Consider the following 10,044-nt stretch of genomic DNA (forward strand, 5'->3'; position numbering starts at 1 on the left):
GTCAGTGTGAGTATTAAGCTCAGACTGAACTTTGTTGACACAGTTTGGAGCATGACGCATGCCTGGTTCCTTGCAGTGATACTGGCAGTTGGTATATCTGAGCTTTGTTGTGCTGGACCTCTCCATGCCCAGTGCAAAGTAGAATGGTATGTATGGTTTATATCTTTTGTACATGCTTTGATCGATACTTTCCGATATATTTGATTTTCATAACAAAAGTTCAAGATTTCTTTCCTTGTCATCAGGGCAATATCACTATCTAGCAAAAGCTTAGAACTAACCATAGTCAAAGTAAAACAATTATATATTAAATGTACTGAAGTAACACAAATGACATGTTTAGTACTATCTTTATATTTCAGTTTGAAAAGATACTGCCAGGTTGTTCAGTTTATATTTATAGGAAGCCATTGTAAGGCATTCTTGTTACATTAACAGGAATACCTGTCTACTAAGTTATATCTTTGTCAAGCTGAAAATGTTGAGTATTTGATGAGTGTCAGAGGTGTTAGTTCAGGTTGTAGTGATCAAATATTCTGTTATGCATCATTCCTTCAGTGTTGATGAGGGTCTGCATGTTTCACTGTATTCGGTAGACACTGTCATTATTTTTGATGTTGATGCTTTAGACATGTGGACAATAACTGTGCTCTTTTTATGCTCATTAAATTAACTGAATTCCCATAGAATTATCAACTACATTGCTGCCTTTGTAATTGTTGTCACAATTACAATAACAGAAACACAATATGCAAAAGAGTAAAGCCCAGTGAGAAGCCATCACACTACAAATACCAAAGTGATGACCAGGCCGAATCGCAGTCTGACTATTGCTGCATGCTGCTATACTTACAGCCTTGCCAAATGTGGGGATAAAAATGTGAGGTCTGTCCAGTAGATGGCACTATAGGAAAGGCCATGAGTTCATCTGAGGTAAGGAAGTACAGTATGACAGCAAATGTCATGGCACTAGAGGAAAGGGGCCCATGACCATGAATATGGTCAGTAAATCTTATCAATAGAGCAACTGACCTGAGGCTTGAGATAGTTGCTAGCTGAGCAAAAAACCCTAGCAACTTTGTAATAATCACTTATGTAGGTGGACACACACAAATGGATTACATGAAATGTCCATAATTCATGATTAAACACACTGTGCCAGGCAAGCAAGCAGCCAAACCTCATCAGTGCTGAGAAAGAGAACCTAACAGGATACTGCCTGACAATATTTCCGCCAGAGCATTCCAAACTTAATTTTTTGTTGTTGTTTGTTTCTTTGTTTGTTTTTTTGCAGTGCTAATGTATTTGACTGCATTATATGTTACTCATGTACTTGTTTTTTTCATATTGTTACAATCAAAACAACTCTATGTGGATTTGGAAGTATTTTTGGTAAACAACGTGTAGTCATATGACCACCTCATTAGCTGTAATCTATTTAACTGGCAGTCAAATCAGAGAGCAGGCTACTGACACGCCATTTCTACAGTGGATTAAAAGCTCCCCTTCAACTGAGCTAAAGCTGACCCTGAACATGGACTGGCCTGAGACAATATTCCTTTCATTACATTTTATTTGGCTTAGGCCATCTTGACATGATCTTTTCAAATTCCCAATCTCCTTCTGTCTCTGTTCTCCTCTAGCTGAATTCACCTAAACCTAAACAGTCAGTTGAACACTTCTGACCACCATTTTCTTGGCTGTTTTACATGATACTGCTGACATTAAATAAGAAAATAACATTCACACATGCACCAAAAGGCTTCCCATGGTTTGAAGTACGGTTTCATGCTGTAAGGACTGTGGGAAACTGGATTTGATATGGAAGAATAGTCCACTTGTTTTTCATTAACACATACAGAAATCTCATTTAGGCCTGTAGGGGTACCAAATATCAACAAAACATTTTAAAAATGTTAGGGTGCTAGAACTTAAATCATCACTTTCATTTTTTTTATTTTCTCAATTTAGGGGTCTGGCATACCCTTACTATATATTTGATTAGATTTTTTTTTTTTCTTGTATTCAGTAAGACCCTCTATATGGCCAGAGTGAAAACCTAAACTGTTTATCAGAGGCAGGGCCTCCATGACTCCATGCTTTAGTGAGAAAAACACAGACCAAGCTCTTATGAGAGATAAAAATGTTCTTCTTGAATTTGATCTTCATCTTATTCTTTGAGTTCCATACAATTAGATATTTAAAAAAATAAAATTAACAATGGAAAAAATGTATTTAGCTCAAAACATGTAAGTTATTATGCCACTAAAATACTGCTGTAATAAAAGCAGTAATATAAAGACAGCTTTTCAAAGTCTCCATCATAAAGAAAACAGGAAACTGTCATGTAGTCAAAGAATAGCAGTCACAGCTAATGTCCAGTAGATAGCACCATTTTATTGAAAATGGCCACTCGAGCCCTTTCCAACCCTCTTGTAAATGTAAGTGTTTTTGGACATCCTGTGAACTCACATAGACCTTGTGAACTCACATGGACCTAAAAGCATATTGAGTGGTTGTTTTTCTCATGCAGGTACTTTGGGATACCCTGTCAAGTGGTTTATGAATCGCTGGTTTCACAGATTAAGAAGTGGGGAACCATGGCTGGCTGCACAATGGGAGGACAGAAGTGCCTGTACAAGGTGTGTGCGTGCCCCACCCACATTATAAAACTGTCACACTTGTGACTGAGGTACAGTTGACAAACTGCTGATAACAATGTTTTTAATCACTAGAAGTTAAACAGGTTTTTGTTTTGTTCAAGACTGGTTTACCAACTGGGCAATTGTTGCAACTGCCCACAGGCTCTGAAAGCCCCACATTGCCTATGTAGCAATTACTCTGTGGTAATTTGGTTCGTTGTAAATGAGTTTGGTATTATGCACTAAGACACCATAACAACTGAAATGATGAGGGCCTAAAATTTCTGTCTGCATTTTTACATAATCTTGAGGCTTGTGTTGTCGAAAGGCCCCGTGTCAAAATATTGTGGTTTGTTCCATTTCATGATACACCACAAGTCTATGTTTAAGATAAAATCCAGTTATGGCATTCCTGTTCATAAATTCCACCAGCAAAGTTGGGATGCTCGTAGTTGGAGGTTTTATGTCAATGGCTTTTAATCAAACATGGTTTGGTGTCTTTGCAGCTGCAGTCTGCCTCTGTCCACTTTATAGCTGCCAAACACACCACTCCCTTTAAGAGTTATGTGGATGACATCAACTTCCGACTGGTCTCCCATCATTTCTTCACTTGCTGTCATGTTTCGGTAGGTTTTCACGCTCCTCTAAAATTCTTATCTGAAAGTTTCTGGAAAACCAAACTCATTCAACCTCTGACCTCTCAGTCTGAGTCCTTGTCCTCCACATCTCAATCCCTCCTTTCTCTCTGTGTTTCCTCTCTATCTCAATCTCTCACTGTAAAATGTTTTCTTTAATGGTCTCTGTCTTACTTCCAATTACTGTCTCTCTTTGTCTGCCTCTGATTCTGTGCAGTCTGTATATTGTGTAAGACATGCGTAACTCTGTCTCTAGGCCATGTCCATCTCCGAGACCTGGTATGCCATCAAAGACCACGGCACCAACTACTGCAACCTCTACAACCTCATGGAAGGTAAGATTGCAGTATGGTGAGTTTCCTCTTCTAACATTCACAATTCACAGTCATATTCAATCTTCAGTCTAAATCACTATGATCCATGTTTTATTGGATATATTTGGTAGTGAAGAGGAAATTTCCCTATTACTTTATTACTAACACAGTATTTACCTCTATTTAAACATATGATGCCATTCTTGTACAGTTCTTCCTGTTTTGTCTTGTCTTCTGTCTTCTGTGGACAGACACTCATCATACCCGTTTCTCTTGTCATTTGTTCAACAGGAAGTGGTCTAACTGAAGCTAGAGGTTATAAAGAGGTCACTAGTGACTTCCTGTGTACCCAGCGCTCCTCTGCTAACTGCACTGTCTACTGACCTGACTACTGACTGAGGATGACCGGAGACCATAATCAATCAATCAATAAATAGACAATTCATAAGTTTTCCTTCTTTTTTAATGACCATATGCTCTTTCAGGTTGTATAAAACCAATGACAATAGCATGACATTTGCAATTAATTCAGAATGAATACATTGAAACATTGTTCAATTTAGACTGAACAGTTGTGTATCCTCACATTCAGTTCATACAAAAAGTGCATATTTTCATATCAAATTCTATGAAAAGCAATATTTTTACACCAATACCCCAAATTTCCTTTTTCATCAAAGGGCAAAAATACTTCCACCACACCTATTATGTCAAGTTTTGGATAACAGAGTAATCTTGTAAAGGCTTACCTGAAAACAAGATCAGATCAGAGTACTAATCTGGATGTTCTTGTGGCATTCTTACTTTTTTACTGCAGCTGTTGTAGTTAGTAAGTAGTTGTAGTCTCAAGCTAAGGAACCAATCTTCCTTAAATGAATTTCCTATAATTTAAGAAACTGACTCATATATAGCTGATAGTGATTTCACTGTTTTGTTTCAATATCAAATGTACAGTTTATACTATACACAAGTACATTTACAAGTATATGGTTGCTGGTCCCATTACTTTGATAACAGTCCAAAACATAATAAATTGATCTCTTTTGCTTATAGTTTAAATCCTGTTTTATCATGTATTGGTACTATATTTAATTTTTCTTACATAAAATAAATTGTGATAATTAAATCAAAACAGCTTGTTGATTTATCCATAACTTTCTTAACTAAAGGCATAACTATATCAACATTTTTCAAATTCCTGTCTAAGGAAAAATGTCATTCATACTTGAAAATTACTTTGTGTATGGGGTGTTGCACCTTTGCAGGTGTGAGTTAAAAGATTTGTTGCTATGACAACCACCCCAGATAAATTTTAAACCAGCCATTAAGAAGTGAAAAATCCAGGCTAATGTCAGATCATCAACAATCAAATCAAACTATTACTCACATATCCACAATCTAAAGAACAAGACCCAGTTTCTGTGTTCATAAATGATTATGAATATCCCTAACTCATAACCATCAACTCATCATGTATTTATTATTTCACAGTTAGTGCTGTGGCTCTGTCTGTCTACTAACAGACAAATACAGGCTGAAACATAATGTGGGGTCTGAAATCACCATGTGAAGGTTTGATGGTGTGTTCTGTCTTTCTTGTTGTTCTGGGCCCTTGGTAAAAACAAGAACAGACAGGAAAACAGCGCACACCAACAGAGAGACAGTTGGTGTGAATATAGCTGTGGGCACCACTCAGAGGTGAGTCATAGTCTGACGAGGGGCATCATTCTTTCTGACACCTAAACCAGTTTTCACTCTTAAAAATGATGGTGGAGTGAAGAGGGAGGAGGGAGCAACAAAGAGAAAATACATCCTTAGCTACATGTGGATTGCAGGGCAGCTTTTATTGAGGGAGCAATATGCTCAGCTGGGCTTTGCTATCCATCACTAAGTCCTGCCCCACTTCACACTATAGCTGGTGCATGGTGGACTGTGGTGTCTCTTTTTCTGGGCTGAGCAAATGACTGGCAGGCACCTGTAACATCCTGAGCATCCCCCACTGTATTTTTGGGACTCAATAGGAGCAGGTTTAGTTATTGGCAATAATTAATAATTATTGGAGATAATAATCAATTATTAAAAATCAACAATTATTAAACATTATTACTGTGAATTAATAATAACGGGGCATCACCCTGAGGTCAGGGATCAATAACCAAGGATCCAGATGGCGGATGTGACTGTGAGATTTGAACAGAGGCTGTGATTTAACGGCGACCACCAGTCAACCAACACATGCCTCTGATCACTACAATGGTGTCAGACAAAGCTGAGTGTCTCTGTTTGGCAACATGTGAGAGTAGCTTGTGAAAGTCTAAATGTTTGTGTGTGTACATGCAAGTGAGGTTAGTAGAGAAGAGAGGGTGAAAACACCAAAGAACAAAAGATCTCAGCGATCGTGAGGAGAGAGTGGTGCTTGCTTTTATTTTCACAGAAATATGGCGTGTGAATGCTGTTATTCACTGGCTGTGGTCTGATTTCAACAAATAAAGTGCAACCCATGGTCTCACTCATGATGTCGAGCTAACACAAAACAATCCAAACACAAACCAGTTTAGTGTGATAAACACAACCAAAGCAGCAAATAGTAATAATACCTTCAGTATTATCAGCAGCAAAGACTCACTGTCCGTTAACATCACAACAAACACTTGGATATCCTAACTCTGCCCGGAGTTAAGCCTCTTACTTGTGTCTCTAAAGGAAGTGAGTAGGGTGTGTTTTAGTACATCTTTCAGGTCCAGCTCAGTTCCTCAGGCTCAGATGCTGATGGGGCTGTCCTCACACTCTGTTTGGCAGCTGATCCTTGGTGAAGTTGCTGAGAAACAGCAGAGTCGACTCAGTTAAAGACGAGTTATCCTTCGCCCTCCTCTGCAGGAAAGGCAGAAGAGTGCTGGATTGCACAGCGGTCTTCTAGTGTGCCTAGTAACAGTCATACTTCCTTATGTTAGCTGGAGAGCAGCTGAGAAGTGTTTTTCAAGAGGCGAGCGTGGTGTTTATACCCTTGGTGACGTCACAGCCGGGAAGTGGGAATCCCCAGGCATTTCTGGCAGGTCTCATCAAATGGGAGCCGAGAGTCTGACTCTGCCGGATTTCACACCTAGAAATGAGTTGAGCAGAGCATGATGGGAGTTGAAGTCTATTTGGAGTCCTTTTGTTTGACTTGGTGCATTTCTTTCTTATCAGGCTTTGTGACTGCATGCAGGCCTGCCTTTGTCTCATGCACATGGCGTATGAGGCCCACTAGTATCATAGCAGAATGGCTACAAGGCCACAATGAAGGCCTGTGAATGTAATGGAGGAACAGTCTGTCATCAGACCCGAAGACAAGTTTTTCAGTTTTCAGATTTACATACCAGCATTACAAGACCAGTTGGGTTATGAGACCATTTTTGATGGTCTCATAATTTGGGGGATTTAAATTGTTATAATTATTGAATAATAATCATTTAAAGCATTATTAATACATATATGATTACTGCCTCACTGGTATTATTAATTAATATTGCTATTTGACTGTTATAACCCTCCCCATGCCTTTTATGACCCTTACAAATATGGACCTTACAAACCAGAATGTCTATGTGTGAACTTCAAACAGTGCCCCCAGTAGTTGGGAATTGGTATTGCAAGATATACACAATTGTGCCTAATTATACACATTTGCCCACCATATTATACACAAATTGGCAGTAAACATTAGCTGTGTGCCTAGTACATCATATGAGTGTGTCAAGAAGATTTGCTGCACTTGCAGCAGTGTGAATTTTGACCTTGGAGCTGCTTTTCTGGATCATGGAATGAATGAAGATTGAAAAGTATAACACCGGCCACATGCTCTAGATCATGCATCTACATGTGTCATTCACCTGGCCCATTTGTATTCATCTTTTGTGTTTTGATGTGTGTGACTGACCACGTAAGTTATGACTGCTGTAAGAAGGATGTTATTAGTAGTTATTTCAATTTGTTTCTAGTTATGGGAAACTGACAAGCTAACTTTAACTGTTTGTCTGGTAAACATGCTTTGGGCCGTTGGACGTTATCACCATGTCAGGAATGTTATTTAAAAAGCAGTGAAGTGAAGCCTCCTGGAGAATTTTTACTCCCGAATTGAGTAAAATTAACCAAGCAGTGCTAGTCTGTTTAGCTGGCCAATATTAGCTTTGTGCTGCTGGACACATGTTTGGGTATATAACTACCAAGGCAAAGAGGAAAAAGGTTTAATGGATGAAGTTAAACTGCAAGATGAATGTGTAAGGCTTATATTTCTCCCTGCTGGTCCTGCATAATGTCCTGAGAAAAATATTTCTTTGTTGGTTTTGGTGCTAACTCCATGCTCAGTGTTGTTGTAGTGAGGGCCTTGGTAGCTTTCGATGCAGGAGCTGGCGAGGACATATTAACTGTCAGCTTTATTGTAATTGCCATAACAGCCCAAGTCAAAGGATGTAGATGCTAAATGACTTTATTTTGTTGTCAGTTGTCAATACTTGCCTGGGAATTCACATCAAAACTATTTACACCAGCAACAATACAAATTTGTGACAGAAACACGAATTTGCGACAGCTCATTCTGCTGTCAGTCAGCCTGGTGAAGGCAGTTTGTCTGGCTGCTGTCCTCTCAGCTCTCCATTCAGTGTCTCTATTCACAGATGCAGCCATCTGTCAGCAGCAACTCCTGGGGAGCTGAGAGGACAGCAGCTGGACAAACTGCCTTCACCAGGCTGACTGACAGCAGAAATTTTCTTAACTGAAATAGTTTGCATGTGTGATATGACTAGTTTGATTTGATTTTGATTTCTCAAGAAAGTCTCGAGTGCTTTGTTTTTTTGTCATTTTAGTTTTATTGTCTTGAGGTATTAAAAGAAACTTTTTTTTAATCAAGTCTTGCTTTGATAATAGCAGTAATTCTTGAAGGCTGGGTACAAGAAAAGTTCAGAATTTAACAAATGTCAGATTTAATGTGTTTTAATTTCAGGCACCAAGGTTATAAAAACATCTGAAACATGTGATGAACGTGTGTTTAGAGACATGAATCCCACAGTTGGCGCTGCTGTTAATATTATGTACTTTCATGATACAGCAGTGTTAGTTTTATTTTACTTGCTGTCTAAATGTTTTAACGGTTGTCCACATTTTCCTAATACAATCTAAATTATTTGTGCCCTCTTAGTGATCCATGTGACTTTGTTCAACGCAAGCCCACATGTTTTGAGTCAATTTGCACCTGGGTTATAATGAAATGTGGAACTGATCTGTCCAAGTATTGTCTAGCTAACTACTGTTATCATTACATCTTCTTCCCTTAATAAAGACATTAAAACACAATTGATAGCCTACGATGAGGCAAGATGACATATAAGGCTATGTTACCAAACAGTGCAAAATGCACTTTGAAAGAATTGGCATGTAAAATTTGAACACCACTTACATCTAAATGAAGATATTAGACAGTATTATGTAACAAAATATCGATAGAAAATTAGCATAGAAGTGATTCATTTAAAGTGCACTTTAACGGACATAACAGACGTGGAGATAAAATATAAAATCTTGCATAGGCTTTACATGGTTCCTGTAAATGTTCACAGAATATCCCCGCTCATCTCTCCCATTTGCAATGAATGTAAAACAGATCTTGGAACTCAATTTCACTATTTTTGGGAGTGTAGATTTATTGGTAGATACTGGAGCAACAGAAAAAACCCAGGGCTATTTATTCTAAGCTTACTCTCACACTCCCTCAACTTCTAGACAAACTTCTTATTGCTCATAAATGTATTCTGTTGTATTGGATTAAGGATACACCACCAAACATCACAATCAGGTACAGGGAAATTTTCAGTGTTCTGCCTCATGAAAGAATAAGTGCTGTGCTTAAAAATAATGACCGTTCCATAAGATATAGAAGCCAGTTGGATTATCTACCATCAGAATTCAGACACCCTCTTCTGAAAGGCCAATGCCCATCAAAGTGGAAGGAAGCTATACCAGGAGCTCTAGGTGAAGGCTGCTGTATCAAATTTATAATATGAGTGTAATACAGAATAAGACATCAACATGTTCAATTCTGAGTTCAGCAGGGTGATAGCTGAAGGGAAAAAGCTGTTCCTTAGCCTACTAGTATGGGAGCAGAGGCTCCTGTATAGCCTCCTAGATGATGGCAGCAGACAGTCTAAGACTGGGGCGTGAGAGGTCCTCACAGCTCAAGGAAATCGCTTATGATAGAGGTCCAGACCCCTATGGTTAGTGAGCAGCTGCTATACCACACTTGTATGCAACTGGACAATATGCTTTCGATGGTAGAGTGCTACAAGTTTACCATGATCTGTGGTGACAGGTGGACTGTCTTCAGGCACCTTAGGAAATAGTGGTGTTGTTGTGCCTTCTTGACCAGAGTGAACGTCGGGTTCAGGAAAGGTCCTCAGAGATGTGGAAAAACAGGAATGCATT

General features: G+C 38.8%; 1 protein-coding gene across 1 annotated transcript; it reads left to right on the forward strand.

The window, feature by feature from the left end:
- On the forward strand, window positions 1-3,996 carry LOC122972145. Its single transcript, XM_044338922.1, has 5 exons — window positions 1-146; window positions 2,534-2,642; window positions 3,149-3,268; window positions 3,534-3,612; window positions 3,883-3,996. Exons 1-5 carry the CDS (start codon window positions 52-54, stop codon window positions 3,972-3,974), a joined length of 495 nt encoding a protein of 164 aa, XP_044194857.1. The 5' UTR covers window positions 1-51; the 3' UTR covers window positions 3,975-3,996.
- Window positions 3,997-10,044: the final 6,048 nt, after the last annotated feature.

The sequence above is a fragment of the Thunnus albacares genome, chromosome 21 (genome assembly GCF_914725855.1).
Source record: "Thunnus albacares chromosome 21, fThuAlb1.1, whole genome shotgun sequence".
Classification (NCBI taxonomy): Eukaryota; Metazoa; Chordata; class Actinopteri; order Scombriformes; family Scombridae; genus Thunnus; species Thunnus albacares.

What these genes read in the sequence shown, in the direction of transcription:
- LOC122972145 (XM_044338922.1), top strand. Translation starts at nt 52, where the DNA reads ATGACGCATGCCTGGTTCCTTGCAGTGATACTGGCAGTTGGTATATCT. An exon ending in GCCCAGTGCAAAGTAGAATG is followed by an intron (nt 147 to 2,533) that starts GTATGTATGGTT and finishes TTTCTCATGCAG; the next exon opens with GTACTTTGGGATACCCTGTC. An exon ending in CCTCTACAACCTCATGGAAG is followed by an intron (nt 3,613 to 3,882) that starts GTAAGATTGCAG and finishes TTTGTTCAACAG; the next exon opens with GAAGTGGTCTAACTGAAGCT.